General features: G+C 38.8%; 1 protein-coding gene across 1 annotated transcript; it reads left to right on the forward strand.

Annotated features, from left to right (window-relative positions):
- The first annotated feature begins 19,429 nt into the window (after positions 1–19,429).
- RPL21_1 (60S ribosomal protein L21) lies at positions 19,430–19,968 on the forward strand. The gene is made up of 2 exons (XM_051208715.1): positions 19,430–19,733; positions 19,769–19,968. The coding sequence occupies exons 1-2, from the start codon at positions 19,492–19,494 to the stop codon at positions 19,860–19,862; spliced, it is 336 nt and encodes a 111-aa protein (XP_051072155.1). The 5' UTR covers positions 19,430–19,491; the 3' UTR covers positions 19,863–19,968.
- Positions 19,969–20,636: the final 668 nt, after the last annotated feature.

Consider the following 20,636-nt stretch of genomic DNA (forward strand, 5'->3'; position numbering starts at 1 on the left):
TACGAATAATATTGTTTCTGTTGTTGTTGTTTCTATTGTAGATGATGGTGGGTAGACGGCGTGGGAGAAGAGGCACGGTCAGAGGGAATGTGGGGAGTGGTGGTAAGTGTGATATTGAGTTTCTATGTGGTTGGTGGATGTGAGTAGTCAGTGTTTATGTGGTGGAGGGTTGAATAAGATGGTTGATATTTGTTTTGTTTAGGATATTTGTCTATGTGATAATGTGGGTGTTGTGTTTCGCTTGTCATATTGGTGCTTGCGTTGATGATTATATTCAATGTTACTGTGAATATGACAGTGGAGTGTTTGTTATCGATGTGATGATGAGCATTTAAGATTTTGTGTAATTGTTTTTGTATACTTTCAGAATCGTTTTCCCCATTGAGATTGAGCGAGTCTGTGTTAGCAGAGCCCATAGTTGAGAAAGGTAATTTTGAGATATTTTCGTAGATGTTCAGTTGAGTGTTATTTGTTAGGAACGACTTGTTTTATTGATATTGATTATGGGTTGTATTGTTTTAGGATCAGTGAACGGAGATGCGAGCACCGTTTCAGGGTGTTCTGTTTTGACAGTGGATGAATCTAAAGCTGTGTGCGTGTTGACGGCGATGGATCCGAAATTGACGGAGGGTGATGAAGAAGGTGAGTGCATTGAAACATGTATGGAGTTTTATGTGGTTGTGCAGAAGTGTACATATTGGTTTTGATGAGTTTGGTGTGTTTGTGTTGGGAGTTGAAGTTGTATATTTATGTTTTGGATGCTATTTGTAGAAAATGCGCATCCGAAACTTTCCTTAGTAACCTTTCATTGTTTCGACGTGATAGTATCAGACTCAACTGATGTGTGTTTGTTAATCGGTGAATTTTTTCAGAGAAATCGATGTCAATGAATGGCGATTTGAATTCACTAGTTTCTTCTCGATCGATCAGTTTTCCTGACAGAGGTAATTGTTGATTTTTGACACTTTATTTGTTGTCAAATCGTTTGGTAGTGTGGGTTGTTGTTGTTGTTGTTGTTGTTAGTGTGGGACGTGATTCATGAGTATTGATGTTGTGTTGGGTATTGTGATAGTTATGTTGCTTTTGAGTATTTGTTTGGTCACATGGAGATATTTTGTGTGTTAGTGTGTGTGTGTTTGTTTGTTTGTTTGTTTGTTTGACGAGTTGATTTGTAGAGTGGTAGCTACGATGTTTTGTAGTTGTGATAAGTGTTTAGTGATGTGCGAAGACGAGTGTGTTGTTTTCCGACGAGAGAACAGCTAGATTGGGTAAGAATTTCCGTTATGATGTACATGATTGAATTGAGTGACCGGTCCGAGTTACGACAATTGTGACTTGGTAGTGTTAGATCGTTAAGCAGATAGATTCATGGTTGTATGTAATTGCATGGAATGGTGAGTGTAATTATGTTGATCGGGTTTAATTTGTGTGTTTTTATTGTGTGAGTTGTGGTGGTGAGTGAGTGAGTGAGTGAGTGAGTGAGTAAGTAAGTAAGTAGGTGGTACGTGAAGTGAATGTGTGTGGCGACGTGGAGCACTGCTTTATTGGATGAGGTGAACCACTGTGGTTTTGGTGAAAGTATAATATTGTGTTTTGTTGAATATTTGTAGAGTATTAACTTGTGTGTTTTTAATTTCAGGTGGAACAGTGGAGCCTGTGGGTGCGGTTGTCCCGGTGAGTTTAGTTTTAGTGAAGCTTTCAGTATTCAATTTATATGGGAATAGTTGTGTGTTTCTGTTGTATTTCCGTTGATGGTAGTGGTGGTGGTAGTGGTGGTGGTGGTGGTGGTGGTGGTGTATGAGGGAAGCTAGTGCGTTGTACATGTTGTTGGTGTGGCTATGATTATGATTACGAATAATATTGTTTCTGTTGTTGTTGTTTCTATTGTAGATGATGGTGGGTAGACGGCGTGGGAGAAGAGGCACGGTCAGAGGGAATGTGGGGAGTGGTGGTAAGTGTGATATTGAGTTTCTATGTGGTTGGTGGATGTGAGTAGTCAGTGTTTATGTGGTGGAGGGTTGAATAAGAAAGTCGATATTTGTTTTGTTTAGGATATTTGTCTATGTGATAATGTGGGTGTTGTGTTTCGCTTGTCATATTGGTGCTTGCGTTGATGATTATATTCAATGTTACTGTGAATATGACAGTGGAGTGTTTGTTATCGATGTGATGATGAGCATTTAAGATTTTGTGTAATTGTTTTTGTATACTTTCAGAATCGTTTTCCCCATTGAGATTGAGCGAGTCTGTGTTAGCAGAGCCCATAGTTGAGAAAGGTAATTTTGAGATATTTTCGTAGATGTTCAGTTGAGTGTTATTTGTTAGGAACGACTTGTTTTATTGATATTGATTATGGGTTGTATTGTTTTAGGATCAGTGAACGGAGATGCGAGCACCGTTTCAGGGTGTTCTGTTTTGACAGTGGATGAATCTAAAGCTGTGTGCGTGTTGACGGCGATGGATCCGAAATTGACGGAGGGTGATGAAGAAGGTGAGTGCATTGAAACATGTATGGAGTTTTATGTGGTTGTGCAGAAGTGTACATATTGGTTTTGATGAGTTTGGTGTGTTTGTGTTGGGAGTTGAAGTTGTATATTTATGTTTTGGATGCTATTTGTAGAAAATGCGCATCCGAAACTTTCCTTAGTAACCTTTCATTGTTTCGACGTGATAGTATCAGACTCAACTGATGTGTGTTTGTTAATCGGTGAATTTTTTCAGAGAAATCGATGTCAATGAATGGCGATTTGAATTCACTAGTTTCTTCTCGATCGATCAGTTTTCCTGACAGAGGTAATTGTTGATTTTTGACACTTTATTTGTTGTCAAATCGTTTGGTAGTGTGGGTTGTTGTTGTTGTTGTTGTTGTTGTTGTTAGTGTGGGACGTGATTCATGAGTATTGATGTTGTGTTGGGTATTGTGATAGTTATGTTGCTTTTGAGTATTTGTTTGGTCACATGGAGATATTTTGTGTGTTAGTGTGTGTGTGTGTTTGTTTGTTTGTTTGTTTGTTTGACGAGTTGATTTGTAGAGTGGTAGCTACGATGTTTTGTAGTTGTGATAAGTGTTTAGTGATGTGCGAAGACGAGTGTGTTGTTTTCCGACGAGAGAACAGCTAGATTGGGTAAGAATTTCCGTTATGATGTACATGATTGAATTGAGTGACCGGTCCGAGTTACGACAATTGTGACTTGGTAGTGTTAGATCGTTAAGCAGATAGATTCATGGTTGTATGTAATTGCATGGAATGGTGAGTGTAATTATGTTGATCGGGTTTAATTTGTGTGTTTTTATTGTGTGAGTTGTGGTGGTGAGTGAGTGAGTGAGTGAGTGAGTAAGTAAGTAAGTAGGTGGTACGTGAAGTGAATGTGTGTGGCGACGTGGAGCACTGCTTTATTGGATGAGGTGAACCACTGTGGTTTTGGTGAAAGTATAATATTGTGTTTTGTTGAATATTTGTAGAGTATTAACTTGTGTGTTTTTAATTTCAGGTGGAACAGTGGAGCCTGTGGGTGCGGTTGTCCCGGTGAGTTTAGTTTTAGTGAAGCTTTCAGTATTCAATTTATATGGGAATAGTTGTGTGTTTCTGTTGTATTTCCGTTGATGGTAGTGGTGGTGGTAGTGGTGGTGGTGGTGGTGGTGGTGGTGGTGGTGTATGAGGGAAGCTAGTGCGTTGTACATGTTGTTGGTGTGGCTATGATTATGATTACGAATAATATTGTTTCTGTTGTTGTTGTTTCTATTGTAGATGATGGTGGGTAGACGGCGTGGGAGAAGAGGCACGGTCAGAGGGAATGTGGGGAGTGGTGGTAAGTGTGATATTGAGTTTCTATGTGGTTGGTGGATGTGAGTAGTCAGTGTTTATGTGGTGGAGGGTTGAATAAGAAGGTTGATATTTGTTTTGTTTAGGATATTTGTCTATGTGATAATGTGGGTGTTGTGTTTCGCTTGTCATATTGGTGCTTGCGTTGATGATTATATTCAATGTTACTGTGAATATGACAGTGGAGTGTTTGTTATCGATGTGATGATGAGCATTTAAGATTTTGTGTAATTGTTTTTGTATACTTTCAGAATCGTTTTCCCCATTGAGATTGAGCGAGTCTGTGTTAGCAGAGCCCATAGTTGAGAAAGGTAATTTTGAGATATTTTCGTAGATGTTCAGTTGAGTGTTATTTGTTAGGAACGACTTGTTTTATTGATATTGATTATGGGTTGTATTGTTTTAGGATCAGTGAACGGAGATGCGAGCACCGTTTCAGGGTGTTCTGTTTTGACAGTGGGTGAATCTAAAGCTGTGTGCGTGTTGACGGCGATGGATCCGAAATTGACGGAGGGTGATGAAGAAGGTGAGTGCATTGAAACATGTATGGAGTTTTATGTGGTTGTGCAGAAGTGTACATATTGGTTTTGATGAGTTTGGTGTGTTTGTGTTGGGAGTTGAAGTTGTATATTTATGTTTTGGATGCTATTTGTAGAAAATGCGCATCCGAAACTTTCCTTAGTAACCTTTCATTGTTTCGACGTGATAGTATCAGACTCAACTGATGTGTGTTTGTTAATCGGTGAATTTTTTCAGAGAAATCGATGTCAATGAATGGCGATTTGAATTCACTAGTTTCTTCTCGATCGATCAGTTCTCCTGACAGAGGTAATTGTTGATTTTTGACATTTTATTTGTTGTCAAATCGTTTGGTAGTGTGGGTTGTTGTTGTTGTTGTTGTTGTTAGTGTGGGACGTGATTCATGAGTATTGATGTTGTGTTGGGTATTGTGATAGTTATGTTGCTTTTGAGTATTTGTTTGGTCACATGGAGATATTTTGTGTGTTAGTGTGTGTGTGTTTGTTTGTTTGTTTGTTTGACGAGTTGATTTGTAGAGTGGTAGCTACGATGTTTTGTAGTTGTGATAAGTGTTTAGTGATGTGCGAAGACGAGTGTGTTGTTTTCCGACGAGAGAACAGCTAGATTGGGTAAGAATTTCCGTTATGATGTACATGATTGAATTGAGTGACCGGTCCGAGTTACGACAATTGTGACTTGGTAGTGTTAGATCGTTAAGCAGATAGATTCATGGTTGTATGTAATTGCATGGAATGGTGAGTGTAATTATGTTGATCGGGTTTAATTTGTGTGTTTTTATTGTGTGAGTTGTGGTGGTGAGTGAGTGAGTGAGTGAGTGAGTAAGTAAGTAAGTAAGTAGGTGGTACGTGAAGTGAATGTGTGTGGCGACGTGGAGCACTGCTTTATTGGATGAGGTGAACCACTGTGGTTTTGGTGAAAGTATAATATTGTGTTTTGTTGAATATTTGTAGAGTATTAACTTGTGTGTTTTTAATTTCAGGTGGAACAGTGGAGCCTGTGGGTGCGGTTGTCCCGGTGAGTTTGGTTTTAGTGAAGCTTTCAGTATTCAATTTATATGGGAATAGTTGTGTGTTTCTGTTGTATTTCCGTTGATGGTAGTGGTGGTGGTGGTGGTGGTGGTGGTGGTGTATGAGGGAAGCTAGTGCGTTGTACATGTTGTTGGTGTGGCTATGATTATGATTACGAATAATATTGTTTCTGTTGTTGTTGTTTCTATTGTAGATGATGGTGGGTAGACGGCGTGGGAGAAGAGGCACGGTCAGAGGGAATGTGGGGAGTGGTGGTAAGTGTGATATTGAGTTTCTATGTGGTTGGTGGATGTGAGTAGTCAGTGTTTATGTGGTGGAGGGTTGAATAAGAAAGTCGATATTTGTTTTGTTTAGGATATTTGTCTATGTGATAATGTGGGTGTTGTGTTTCGCTTGTCATATTGGTGCTTGCGTTGATGATTATATTCAATGTTACTGTGAATGTGACAGTGGAGTGTTTGTTATCGATGTGATGATGAGCATTTAAGATTTTGTGTAATTGTTTTTGTATACTTTCAGAATCGTTTTCCCCATTGAGATTGAGCGAGTCTGTGTTAGCAGAGCCCATAGTTGAGAAAGGTAATTTTGAGATATTTTCGTAGATGTTCAGTTGAGTGTTATTTGTTAGGAACGACTTGTTTTATTGATATTGATTATGGGTTGTATTGTTTTAGGATCAGTGAACGGAGATGCGAGCACCGTTTCAGGGTGTTCTGTTTTGACAGTGGATGAATCTAAAGCTGTGTGCGTGTTGACGGCGATGGATCCGAAATTGACGGAGGGTGATGAAGAAGGTGAGTGCATTGAAACATGTATGGAGTTTTATGTGGTTGTGCAGAAGTGTACATATTGGTTTTGATGAGTTTGGTGTGTTTGTGTTGGGAGTTGAAGTTGTATATTTATGTTTTGGATGCTATTTGTAGAAAATGCGCATCCGAAACTTTCCTTAGTAACCTTTCATTGTTTCGACGTGATAGTATCAGACTCAACTGATGTGTGTTTGTTAATCGGTGAATTTTTTCAGAGAAATCGATGTCAATGAATGGCGATTTGAATTCACTAGTTTCTTCTCGATCGATCAGTTTTCCTGACAGAGGTAATTGTTGATTTTTGACACTTTATTTGTTGTCAAATCGTTTGGTAGTGTGGGTTGTTGTTGTTGTTGTTGTTGTTAGTGTGGGACGTGATTCATGAGTATTGATGTTGTGTTGGGTATTGTGATAGTTATGTTGCTTTTGAGTATTTGTTTGGTCACATGGAGATATTTTGTGTGTTAGTGTGTGTGTGTTTGTTTGTTTGTTTGTTTGACGAGTTGATTTGTAGAGTGGTAGCTACGATGTTTTGTAGTTGTGATAAGTGTTTAGTGATGTGCGAAGACGAGTGTGTTGTTTTCCGACGAGAGAACAGCTAGATTGGGTAAGAATTTCCGTTATGATGTACATGATTGAATTGAGTGACCGGTCCGAGTTACGACAATTGTGACTTGGTAGTGTTAGATCGTTAAGCAGATAGATTCATGGTTGTATGTAATTGCATGGAATGGTGAGTGTAATTATGTTGATCGGGTTTAATTTGTGTGTTTTTATTGTGTGAGTTGTGGTGGTGAGTGAGTGAGTAAGTAAGTAAGTAAGTGGTACGTGAAGTGAATGTGTGTGGCGACGTGGAGCACTGCTTTATTGGATGAGGTGAACCACTGTGGTTTTGGTGAAAGTATAATATTGTGTTTTGTTGAATATTTGTAGAGTATTAACTTGTGTGTTTTTAATTTCAGGTGGAACAGTGGAGCCTGTGGGTGCGGTTGTCCCGGTGAGTTTGGTTTTAGTGAAGCTTTCAGTATTCAATTTATATGGGAATAGTTGTGTGTTTCTGTTGTATTTCCGTTGATGGTAGTGGTGGTGGTGGTGGTGGTGGTGGTGGTGTATGAGGGAAGCTAGTGCGTTGTACATGTTGTTGGTGTGGCTATGATTATGATTACGAATAATATTGTTTCTGTTGTTGTTGTTTCTATTGTAGATGATGGTGGGTAGACGGCGTGGGAGAAGAGGCACGGTCAGAGGGAATGTGGGGAGTGGTGGTAAGTGTGATATTGAGTTTCTATGTGGTTGGTGGATGTGAGTAGTCAGTGTTTATGTGGTGGAGGGTTTAATAAGAAAGTCGATATTTGTTTTGTTTAGGATATTTGTCTATGTGATAATGTGGGTGTTGTGTTTCGCTTGTCATATTGGTGCTTGCGTTGATGATTATATTCAATGTTACTGTGAATGTGACAGTGGAGTGTTTGTTATCGATGTGATGATGAGCATTTAAGATTTTGTGTAATTGTTTTTGTATACTTTCAGAATCGTTTTCCCCATTGAGATTGAGCGAGTCTGTGTTAGCAGAGCCCATAGTTGAGAAAGGTAATTTTGAGATATTTTCGTAGATGTTCAGTTGAGTGTTATTTGTTAGGAACGACTTGTTTTATTGATATTGATTATGGGTTGTATTGTTTTAGGATCAGTGAACGGAGATGCGAGCACCGTTTCAGGGTGTTCTGTTTTGACAGTGGGTGAATCTAAAGCTGTGTGCGTGTTGACGGCGATGGATCCGAAATTGACGGAGGGTGATGAAGAAGGTGAGTGCATTGAAACATGTATGGAGTTTTATGTGGTTGTGCAGAAGTGTACATATTGGTTTTGATGAGTTTGGTGTGTTTGTGTTGGGAGTTGAAGTTGTATATTTATGTTTTGGATGCTATTTGTAGAAAATGCGCATCCGAAACTTTCCTTAGTAACCTTTCATTGTTTCGACGTGATAGTATCAGACTCAACTGATGTGTGTTTGTTAATCGGTGAATTTTTTCAGAGAAATCGATGTCAATGAATGGCGATTTGAATTCACTAGTTTCTTCTCGATCGATCAGTTCTCCTGACAGAGGTAATTGTTGATTTTTGACACTTTATTTGTTGTCAAATCGTTTGGTAGTGTGGGTTGTTGTTGTTGTTGTTGTTGTTAGTGTGGGACGTGATTCATGAGTATTGATGTTGTGTTGGGTATTGTGATAGTTATGTTGCTTTTGAGTATTTGTTTGGTCACATGGAGATATTTTGTGTGTTAGTGTGTGTGTGTTTGTTTGTTTGTTTGTTTGACGAGTTGATTTGTAGAGTGGTAGCTACGATGTTTTGTAGTTGTGATAAGTGTTTAGTGATGTGCGAAGACGAGTGTGTTGTTTTCCGACGAGAGAACAGCTAGATTGGGTAAGAATTTCCGTTATGATGTACATGATTGAATTGAGTGACCGGTCCGAGTTACGACAATTGTGACTTGGTAGTGTTAGATCGTTAAGCAGATAGATTCATGGTTGTATGTAATTGCATGGAATGGTGAGTGTAATTATGTTGATCGGGTTTAATTTGTGTGTTTTTATTGTGTGAGTTGTGGTGGTGAGTGAGTGAGTAAGTAAGTAAGTAGGTGGTACGTGAAGTGAATGTGTGTGGCGACGTGGAGCACTGCTTTATTGGATGAGGTGAACCACTGTGGTTTTGGTGAAAGTATAATATTGTGTTTTGTTGAATATTTGTAGAGTATTAACTTGTGTGTTTTTAATTTCAGGTGGAACAGTGGAGCCTGTGGGTGCGGTTGTCCCGGTGAGTTTGGTTTTAGTGAAGCTTTCAGTATTCAATTTATATGGGAATAGTTGTGTGTTTCTGTTGTATTTCCGTTGATGGTAGTGGTGGTGGTAGTGGTGGTGGTAGTGGTAGTGGTGGTGGTGGTGGTGGTGGTGGTGGTGTATGGGAAGCTAGTGCGTTGTACATGTTGTTGGTGTGGCTATGATTATGATTACGAATAATATTGTTTCTGTTGTTGTTGTTTCTATTGTAGATGATGGTGGGTAGACGGCGTGGGAGAAGAGGCACGGTCAGAGGGAATGTGGGGAGTGGTGGTAAGTGTGATATTGAGTTTCTATGTGGTTGGTGGATGTGAGTAGTCAGTGTTTATGTGGTGGAGGGTTTAATAAGAAAGTCGATATTTGTTTTGTTTAGGATATTTGTCTATGTGATAATGTGGGTGTTGTGTTTCGCTTGTCATATTGGTGCTTGCGTTGATGATTATATTCAATGTTACTGTGAATGTGACAGTGGAGTGTTTGTTATCGATGTGATGATGAGCATTTAAGATTTTGTGTAATTGTTTTTGTATACTTTCAGAATCGTTTTCCCCATTGAGATTGAGCGAGTCTGTGTTAGCAGAGCCCATAGTTGAGAAAGGTAATTTTGAGATATTTTCGTAGATGTTCAGTTGAGTGTTATTTGTTAGGAACGACTTGTTTTATTGATATTGATTATGGGTTGTATTGTTTTAGGATCAGTGAACGGAGATGCGAGCACCGTTTCAGGGTGTTCTGTTTTGACAGTGGGTGAATCTAAAGCTGTGTGCGTGTTGACGGCGATGGATCCGAAATTGACGGAGGGTGATGAAGAAGGTGAGTGCATTGAAACATGTATGGAGTTTTATGTGGTTGTGCAGAAGTGTACATATTGGTTTTGATGAGTTTGGTGTGTTTGTGTTGGGAGTTGAAGTTGTATATTTATGTTTTGGATGCTATTTGTAGAAAATGCGCATCCGAAACTTTCCTTAGTAACCTTTCATTGTTTCGACGTGATAGTATCAGACTCAACTGATGTGTGTTTGTTAATCGGTGAATTTTTTCAGAGAAATCGATGTCAATGAATGGCGATTTGAATTCACTAGTTTCTTCTCGATCGATCAGTTTTCCTGACAGAGGTAATTGTTGATTTTTGACACTTTATTTGTTGTCAAATCGTTTGGTAGTGTGGGTTGTTGTTGTTGTTGTTGTTGTTGTTAGTGTGGGACGTGATTCATGAGTATTGATGTTGTGTTGGGTATTGTGATAGTTATGTTGCTTTTGAGTATTTGTTTGGTCACATGGAGATATTTTGTGTGTTAGTGTGTGTTTGTTTGTTTGTTTGACGAGTTGATTTGTAGAGTGGTAGCTACGATGTTTTGTAGTTGTGATAAGTGTTTAGTGATGTGCGAAGACGAGTGTGTTGTTTTCCGACGAGAGAACAGCTAGATTGGGTAAGAATTTCCGTTATGATGTACATGATTGAATTGAGTGACCGGTCCGAGTTACGACAATTGTGACTTGGTAGTGTTAGATCGTTAAGCAGATAGATTCATGGTTGTATGTAATTGCATGGAATGGTGAGTGTAATTATGTTGATCGGGTTTAATTTGTGTGTTTTTATTGTGTGAGTTGTGGTGGTGAGTGAGTGAGTGAGTGAGTAAGTAAGTAAGTAAGTGGTACGTGAAGTGAATGTGTGTGGCGACGTGGAGCACTGCTTTATTGGATGAGGTGAACCACTGTGGTTTTGGTGAAAGTATAATATTGTGTTTTGTTGAATATTTGTAGAGTATTAACTTGTGTGTTTTTAATTTCAGGTGGAACAGTGGAGCCTGTGGGTGCGGTTGTCCCGGTGAGTTTAGTTTTAGTGAAGCTTTCAGTATTCAATTTATATGGGAATAGTTGTGTGTTTCTGTTGTATTTCCGTTGATGGTAGTGGTGGTGGTGGTGGTGGTGGTGGTGTATGAGGGAAGCTAGTGCGTTGTACATGTTGTTGGTGTGGCTATGATTATGATTACGAATAATATTGTTTCTGTTGTTGTTGTTTCTATTGTAGATGATGGTGGGTAGACGGCGTGGGAGAAGAGGCACGGTCAGAGGGAATGTGGGGAGTGGTGGTAAGTGTGATATTGAGTTTCTATGTGGTTGGTGGATGTGAGTAGTCAGTGTTTATGTGGTGGAGGGTTTAATAAGAAAGTCGATATTTGTTTTGTTTAGGATATTTGTCTATGTGATAATGTGGGTGTTGTGTTTCGCTTGTCATATTGGTGCTTGCGTTGATGATTATATTCAATGTTACTGTGAATGTGACAGTGGAGTGTTTGTTATCGATGTGATGATGAGCATTTAAGATTTTGTGTAATTGTTTTTGTATACTTTCAGAATCGTTTTCCCCATTGAGATTGAGCGAGTCTGTGTTAGCAGAGCCCATAGTTGAGAAAGGTAATTTTGAGATATTTTCGTAGATGTTCAGTTGAGTGTTATTTGTTAGGAACGACTTGTTTTATTGATATTGATTATGGGTTGTATTGTTTTAGGATCAGTGAACGGAGATGCGAGCACCGTTTCAGGGTGTTCTGTTTTGACAGTGGGTGAATCTAAAGCTGTGTGCGTGTTGACGGCGATGGATCCGAAATTGACGGAGGGTGATGAAGAAGGTGAGTGCATTGAAACATGTATGGAGTTTTATGTGGTTGTGCAGAAGTGTACATATTGGTTTTGATGAGTTTGGTGTGTTTGTGTTGGGAGTTGAAGTTGTATATTTATGTTTTGGATGCTATTTGTAGAAAATGCGCATCCGAAACTTTCCTTAGTAACCTTTCATTGTTTCGACGTGATAGTATCAGACTCAACTGATGTGTGTTTGTTAATCGGTGAATTTTTTCAGAGAAATCGATGTCAATGAATGGCGATTTGAATTCACTAGTTTCTTCTCGATCGATCAGTTTTCCTGACAGAGGTAATTGTTGATTTTTGACACTTTATTTGTTGTCAAATCGTTTGGTAGTGTGGGTTGTTGTTGTTGTTGTTGTTGTTGTTAGTGTGGGACGTGATTCATGAGTATTGATGTTGTGTTGGGTATTGTGATAGTTATGTTGCTTTTGAGTATTTGTTTGGTCACATGGAGATATTTTGTGTGTTAGTGTGTGTGTGTTTGTTTGTTTGTTTGTTTGACGAGTTGATTTGTAGAGTGGTAGCTACGATGTTTTGTAGTTGTGATAAGTGTTTAGTGATGTGCGAAGACGAGTGTGTTGTTTTCCGACGAGAGAACAGCTAGATTGGGTAAGAATTTCCGTTATGATGTACATGATTGAATTGAGTGACCGGTCCGAGTTACGACAATTGTGACTTGGTAGTGTTAGATCGTTAAGCAGATAGATTCATGGTTGTATGTAATTGCATGGAATGGTGAGTGTAATTATGTTGATCGGGTTTAATTTGTGTGTTTTTATTGTGTGAGTTGTGGTGGTGAGTGAGTGAGTAAGTAAGTAAGTAGGTGGTACGTGAAGTGAATGTGTGTGGCGACGTGGAGCACTGCTTTATTGGATGAGGTGAACCACTGTGGTTTTGGTGAAAGTATAATATTGTGTTTTGTTGAATATTTGTAGAGTATTAACTTGTGTGTTTTTAATTTCAGGTGGAACAGTGGAGCCTGTGGGTGCGGTTGTCCCGGTGAGTTTAGTTTTAGTGAAGCTTTCAGTATTCAATTTATATGGGAATAGTTGTGTGTTTCTGTTGTATTTCCGTTGATGGTAGTGGGTGGTGGTGGTGGTGGTGGTGGTGTATGAGGGAAGCTAGTGCGTTGTACATGTTGTTGGTGTGGCTATGATTATGATTACGAATAATATTGTTTCTGTTGTTGTTGTTTCTATTGTAGATGATGGTGGGTAGACGGCGTGGGAGAAGAGGCACGGTCAGAGGGAATGTGGGGAGTGGTGGTAAGTGTGATATTGAGTTTCTATGTGGTTGGTGGATGTGAGTAGTCAGTGTTTATGTGGTGGAGGGTTTAATAAGAAAGTCGATATTTGTTTTGTTTAGGATATTTGTCTATGTGATAATGTGGGTGTTGTGTTTCGCTTGTCATATTGGTGCTTGCGTTGATGATTATATTCAATGTTACTGTGAATGTGACAGTGGAGTGTTTGTTATCGATGTGATGATGAGCATTTAAGATTTTGTGTAATTGTTTTTGTATACTTTCAGAATCGTTTTCCCCATTGAGATTGAGCGAGTCTGTGTTAGCAGAGCCCATAGTTGAGAAAGGTAATTTTGAGATATTTTCGTAGATGTTCAGTTGAGTGTTATTTGTTAGGAACGACTTGTTTTATTGATATTGATTATGGGTTGTATTGTTTTAGGATCAGTGAACGGAGATGCGAGCACCGTTTCAGGGTGTTCTGTTTTGACAGTGGGTGAATCTAAAGCTGTGTGCGTGTTGACGGCGATGGATCCGAAATTGACGGAGGGTGATGAAGAAGGTGAGTGCATTGAAACATGTATGGAGTTTTATGTGGTTGTGCAGAAGTGTACATATTGGTTTTGATGAGTTTGGTGTGTTTGTGTTGGGAGTTGAAGTTGTATATTTATGTTTTGGATGCTATTTGTAGAAAATGCGCATCCGAAACTTTCCTTAGTAACCTTTCATTGTTTCGACGTGATAGTATCAGACTCAACTGATGTGTGTTTGTTAATCGGTGAATTTTTCAGAGAAATCGATGTCAATGAATGGCGATTTGAATTCACTAGTTTCTTCTCGATCGATCAGTTTTCCTGACAGAGGTAATTGTTGATTTTTGACACTTTATTTGTTGTCAAATCGTTTGGTAGTGTGGGTTGTTGTTGTTGTTGTTGTTGTTAGTGTGGGACGTGATTCATGAGTATTGATGTTGTGTTGGGTATTGTGATAGTTATGTTGCTTTTGAGTATTTGTTTGGTCACATGGAGATATTTTGTGTGTTAGTGTGTGTGTGTTTGTTTGTTTGTTTGTTTGACGAGTTGATTTGTAGAGTGGTAGCTACGATGTTTTGTAGTTGTGATAAGTGTTTAGTGATGTGCGAAGACGAGTGTGTTGTTTTCCGACGAGAGAACAGCTAGATTGGGTAAGAATTTCCGTTATGATGTACATGATTGAATTGAGTGACCGGTCCGAGTTACGACAATTGTGACTTGGTAGTGTTAGATCGTTAAGCAGATAGATTCATGGTTGTATGTAATTGCATGGAATGGTGAGTGTAATTATGTTGATCGGGTTTAATTTGTGTGTTTTTATTGTGTGAGTGTGTGGTGGTGAGTGAGTGAGTAAGTAAGTAAGTAGGTGGTACGTGAAGTGAATGTGTGTGGCGACGTGGAGCACTGCTTTATTGGATGAGGTGAACCACTGTGGTTTTGGTGAAAGTATAATATTGTGTTTTGTTGAATATTTGTAGAGTATTAACTTGTGTGTTTTTAATTTCAGGTGGAACAGTGGAGCCTGTGGGTGCGGTTGTCCCGGTGAGTTTAGTTTTAGTGAAGCTTTCAGTATTCAATTTATATGGGAATAGTTGTGTGTTTCTGTTGTATTTCCGTTGATGGTAGTGGTGGTGGTAGTGGTGGTGGTGGTGGTGGTGGTGGTGGTGGTGTATGAGGGAAGCTAGTGCGTTGTACATGTTGTTGGTGTGGCTATGATTATGATTACGAATAATATTGTTTCTGTTGTTGTTGTTTCTATTGTAGATGATGGTGGGTAGACGGCGTGGGAGAAGAGGCACGGTCAGAGGGAATGTGGGGAGTGGTGGTAAGTGTGATATTGAGTTTCTATGTGGTTGGTGGATGTGAGTAGTCAGTGTTTATGTGGTGGAGGGTTTAATAAGAAAGTCGATATTTGTTTTGTTTAGGATATTTGTCTATGTGATAATGTGGGTGTTGTGTTTCGCTTGTCATAGTTGCTTATGAATCTGCTTGGCAACTAGGTACTGAAACGAATGTAAAGAAGAGTTTAAGGCAAATAAATGTAGCACTAGAACAAGTAGCTAGAAACGTTTTCGCAGAGGACACATATGTAAGAAATACATGGGGGAAGTTAAAGACTAATATTCAAAAACGCCACTCTTGTTATTTGACAAAACAAGCCGAAGACTGTGGAGAATTACCCTTGACTACTTGCTAAGTCAATACTTACTTCTAAATCGCTGCATGAGTTCACATAACTGAGGTCGCGTATAATGTGGCTTCTAGCTCTACGATCACTAAACTGAGTGTTGTGAATCAAGTAGGATAGTTATTGTAAAATCCATTGTGAATGTTTTGTGTTGGTGAAAATCCCTCCATGTATATACTTGTACTTTGTTCCTATTGATCCCCTTAGTTGTACATCGTTGTCTTTTGATTACATTGAATTGTTAATACTTGTATTTTTCATTACAGTTTTTGTTTTTCTTACGCATTCACTAAGTTTGTGTTTCTTCCCGAACTGCATCTGTGTTGTTTTACTTGACACTTGTTCTTGGCGGTAGCCATATTGATTTGCTCCTCCTTTTGTGTGTGTTCTATCCAGTCAGGATAGAATAACGTTCATTTGTTGTGACTGATTTGATTGATTGAACAATTATTGGTTGAATAGCCGGGTGGTAATATTTGTTTAGAACCGCTATTTACCCGATTACTTGTTTTGATTTCGACGGGAAAGGGCGCGTGTCTAAATTCCCCGGTCGGCTATTCTTCTATCCAAACCGTAGTTTGGATTCTACAGTTATAACTCGTAACTTCGGCAAATATAAATGGTCGGTACCAAATTACCGAAGTTAAATATGAACATCAGCACGTGTGTAAGTAGTTAAGTTGTAGAAGAAAGTATACTATGGACTCTTTCGTTCGTAATGAACGTTTTTAGCACTCGTAATTGCCTTGACTAAGAGAAAAATTTACTATACACTGGCGAACTGCAAGTATTCTACACATGCCACCAAAACAGAATAAATGAAACAATCAAGTTTATTTTACAGGAATCAAACAGGATAAAAGTATGGTTTACAAATTACTAACTCCAGTTTGGATATAACAAAAGTAGCTGGGTTGGTGTCAGAAGCAGCAATATGGACCAGACTTTGAATTGTGCGGAAGGCCAATACATGTACGTGATACGGAGGCCATTGCTAAAAATGCCCGAATGATCTATCACTTTCCGAGCAAATAGCCTCGATTAGTGCGAAAGAATTCAAACTTATGGGTTCTGTAATTTATTACTTCAATAAGTATGAGCCTGAGCTAGTCCTACGCTAAGTCTGCGTCTATTCGGTGCTCCAACATTATTCACTTAACCCCAGCAACCCCATATACGCTGCAGGTTGAGTGTCGAAGGAACACAGCAGCAAATTACAAAGAAGTCTTCGAGAATGGATTGTGTTAAGAGTTGATTTATATGATTTGACACACTAGGACTGTAACCTCTTTGAAGAAGATGAGCTAGATTCAACCTTACTTATTGCATCACGCTTGTATACCAGTTACCATATTCTCTGAATCCTACTGAACCGCCCCATTATAAAATAAGTCACACAAGTTTAGTTGAACTACAACATTTTAGGTTTAAGATATTTTGAAACATCTTCTTACGTACATACTTTTCTGTTATTTCAAATAGCCTACCAGCTAAATTCCTGAAAAAAAACTCTATGAGCAGTTCAAATTGTTGGACAAACAAACACATACGAGCTACTAGATATGTTATTGGTGTATTTAAATCCCTCTGCTTGTAAGAATACACATTTCCTCTTAACGTATAGAATCAAACCCGCAAGCATATCAACACAATGCTACGAATTACATCTTACATTGCTGGTTCATACTCTCATTTGAAAAATTGTTTAAGCACAATGCATTACATGGACCATTATTTCATAAATGTTAGAAAGATAGGCCAAGTAAATAAAAAGTGTATCCTACATAAGCGAATAAACAAGAGTGGTAGTTGGGAAGAGTATGATGAAACCATTTTGTAAGTTGAATGGGATATATGCACATTACTTTGGCCATCGCATTAGAGATCACACCACATTAGGCTTCTTTCGCCAGGGTGATGTTAGTGAAAAAGTTGACTCTCTGCAGTGGAGAGGAGTCGCCACATCCTAGTTCATCTCTGCATTAGCGTAACAAGAAGATGACTTTGCCCATCCTAACATATGGATGGCAGAGATCTTGGAGGTCTGTTCTGGAACTTCAACTAGGAAATCAATTGTTACGAATAAATGGAAGAATCAGGGACTCACAATCTTCAGTTATACGACAAGGGAACTCGACCGTTCACTCCCTATACACTTCCAAGGACGAAAATACAGTCTCACCCACGGATAAATCGGATCCGAATTTTACTAGGACAAAAAGTTAAACACTGGAACATCGCCACCAGCCTTAAATTTGCAGATGTGGTGGAATGTTGCGTGTCAATCAATAATATATGTATCAAAACAATCAGTGCACTTTAATGGAAATTGAAAGCTAATTGGCACAAACCGTAATGAAGCAGTCAAGGCGACTGTTTCCAAACGTCGACCATAGAAGGAGAATGCACACATATGTTGTCAATTTAATTATGAAAGTTAGTCTTAAGTGGTAGTGGAGGATCAGGACAATCAGCCATGTAAACGTACTTCCATACATTGTTTAGTACCTGAAGCTGCTCCTGGACGACGTGACGAAGGATGCCGATGGATGTTCATTTCAAGCCGACGTGGAATTTTTGGTTACGTAGTTTAATAAGACGTAAGAGTTTATCGACATGGACAGAGAAACAGCAAATTTAGATGACATTATCGACGAAGCACCTATGAATTTCTTTCTGACTCACAATAAACTGAGAGTATTGGTAAATCAGGGTCTATTGACGACGTTTAACCACGATGAAGTGTCGGACATAGAGATTGGAACATAGTGAGTGTCAGGAACGACGGTTTATGAGTTTGATGAAGATTATTTTCATGTATACACAACCACATCGAGAACTAAACTTGGAAATAGCGCTGAATGAGAACAGGATACGCCCTCTGCAGGCCTCAGAATAGGAGAAAAAGGATCTAACCTGACACAGACCTGTTGCATCACTCCCAGTGGTATCGAGGTGAATGGAAGTACTTGTCAGTGACTGAATGAGGGAATACATGAATAAAAACAATGTGCTTTATGTGCCTTAACGTAAATCTCGTTGATTCCCATGACGTCGGAATATGGGGGTCCATAAGAAGCGATAAGAATTCATGCAGACCTCCGGATTGCTTGACAACAACCAGGAATCGGGATGAACATTTGGTTACAATTCAACCTTATAAAATGTCATATCCTGAACGTTTTGCCTCATGATGACTATCAACCATAGAGAGCTTGAACACAAGCTAAAACTACATTGATGATGCTATCACTGAAAATGTAGCCATTCACTTTATGAGATGAAAACTCGGCGTGATCTCTCGAGAACTCTTTTTGAATCGCTTTGACACGTACTCACGGTCTAAACAGGACGATCAGAACATTGTCACACTATCTATCCTCAAAGGAGGCGTAAATCTCTTAGTGCGAATATATGGACGGGAAAAGAAGTAGGTGACGAGAATGAGAAACAGACTGTACGGCGATAGATCTCAAGGCTTGCGATCATTTTCACTCTACTACGAGAGGAGGTGGTCTGGTAATGCCACGCAACATGCTAATTAATGTAGGTCATCTCAATGCAACCATCACATCAGAAATCACCAGAGTGCTTCATGAGGTGACTTTCGAAAAATTACACATCCTGGTAAGAATACCCAAGTGAATAACCTCCACCTGAAATTCTCCTCTAGTCGAAGCAGACACAGGCCTCGATGGAGAGAGCTTGAGGAGGGTATCTGATAATTACGTACTTCGTAATGAATTATTATCTCCATTTTGAACTAGTTGTAACAAATTGATGTCGCGTAACTCATCTACCACTGCAATCACCACATATGCTACTCTATTCTTGGTTCATTTATTATAATTTCCGCTCCCCACTTTATTCTCATAATTCGGTCAGATTGCTAAGTGATAAATTTATTTATCTAATTACTCCTTCAGAAGATCGTCTGCTCTCAGTTCTGCTGCATTTTAATTTCCTCTATGATTTTCTACGTCTCAACTAATCTACCTTCTATATGGTAATTTGTTGACGGTTGGTGTCAGAAACCCTAATTTCTTAAGAGAAATGAACTCATTCAGATCATAAGTTATACAAACCCACATCATTTAACGAACTGTTCAGGATTAGTGCAGCTCAATAGCAAAGTTAACAATAATCGGAGGTTAGGAAAACGTGTAACCAAACAGAAGTAGCAATAATGAAGCTCATGGAAATCAACCATATTTTGCAAACTCGTAATATTCGTATTCTGTCTATTGAATATTGGATGCTACTGAATAATGTGTCTTGTTTTTCTACATTCAAGGAGCGGGGCCGCGTTTGGCGAACTTCTGATCACGAGGTGACACAATGACAAACACCAAAGGTTATCGTCGAGGCACAAGATACTTATTCTCTCGAAAATTCAGGCACCATGGACCTCTGCCGTCTTCGGTTTATATGCGAGTGTATCGACGTGGTGATATCGTAGATATAAAGGGTGATGGTGGTGTCCAAAAGGGTATGCCCCACAAGTCATATCATGGTCGAACTGGTCGCGTCTATAACGTCACTCCACATGCTGTTGGAATAATCGTCAATAAACGTGTCGGGTAAATTGTTTTGGCTTACTAAATTTCATTTACAGTAATCGTATAATTCCTAAACGAATAAATGTAAGGATTGAACTATATTTCAATAAAAAAAATGTGATTGATCGTTTACAAGATAGAATTTTCTAGTCATTACTTTTATTCCTGAGTATTTAATTCATATCACTTTTTAAGCTTGTAAATCAGAATTTTGCTACCCAGTGTATGGTATTCCGTCTATATCCAGTAATACGTCCTGACAAATGCAGTTAATTTTGAGCTAACGTAAGCTTTTTCTTCTATGACTCCACCGATTCCCATGCCATCTATCTTTAGCCTTGTGTCAGAAAAAAGCAGCCAAATTCCTATTATTATATCTCAACATAAATTATCAGACCTCAGCACACTTCAATATGAAGTCGTACTGTACATACAATCATGCCATAAGCATATGTGCCTGGTCCTACGTTGTAGTTGCCTGACTGCCATAAGCAGCAAAGAGCAAAGCAGACGGTACATAGTGGATTATAATAATCTAGATACACATCACAACAGTTAATTCGTCCACCGGGAGCTTACAATAAAGAGACTACAGAGATAAAATAACAGTTGTCTACTAAGTTTTTTTTTTTACCCCAGTGAGAAGATAAATAACAATAATCTGTCACTCAGTCCTAAGAGTTACAATCTATTCGATATTCGTTCGATCAAAGCAATTACTGGAATGAAACTTAAGTTTACAATACTCGTCTCTTTTCTTTTCTATCATTCAGCAATGGAATGATGTAAAGATAAATATTTTATTTAAGCTGACCTTCACCATTTGACTAATATCTACTGTTTTAAAGTTTCGTTTAGCATTCTTTTTCTTACCAGAAACAACCGGTATTTCTAATACATTACATTCGATGAATAACTTTTCTA

Source organism: Schistosoma haematobium, chromosome ZW (genome assembly GCF_000699445.3).
Source record: "Schistosoma haematobium chromosome ZW, whole genome shotgun sequence".
Classification (NCBI taxonomy): Eukaryota; Metazoa; Platyhelminthes; class Trematoda; order Strigeidida; family Schistosomatidae; genus Schistosoma; species Schistosoma haematobium.

What these genes read in the sequence shown, in the direction of transcription:
- RPL21_1 (XM_051208715.1), top strand. Translation starts at nt 19,492, where the DNA reads ATGACAAACACCAAAGGTTATCGTCGAGGCACAAGATACTTATTCTCT. An exon ending in ATCGTCAATAAACGTGTCGG is followed by an intron (nt 19,734 to 19,768) that starts GTAAATTGTTTT and finishes TTTCATTTACAG; the next exon opens with TAATCGTATAATTCCTAAAC.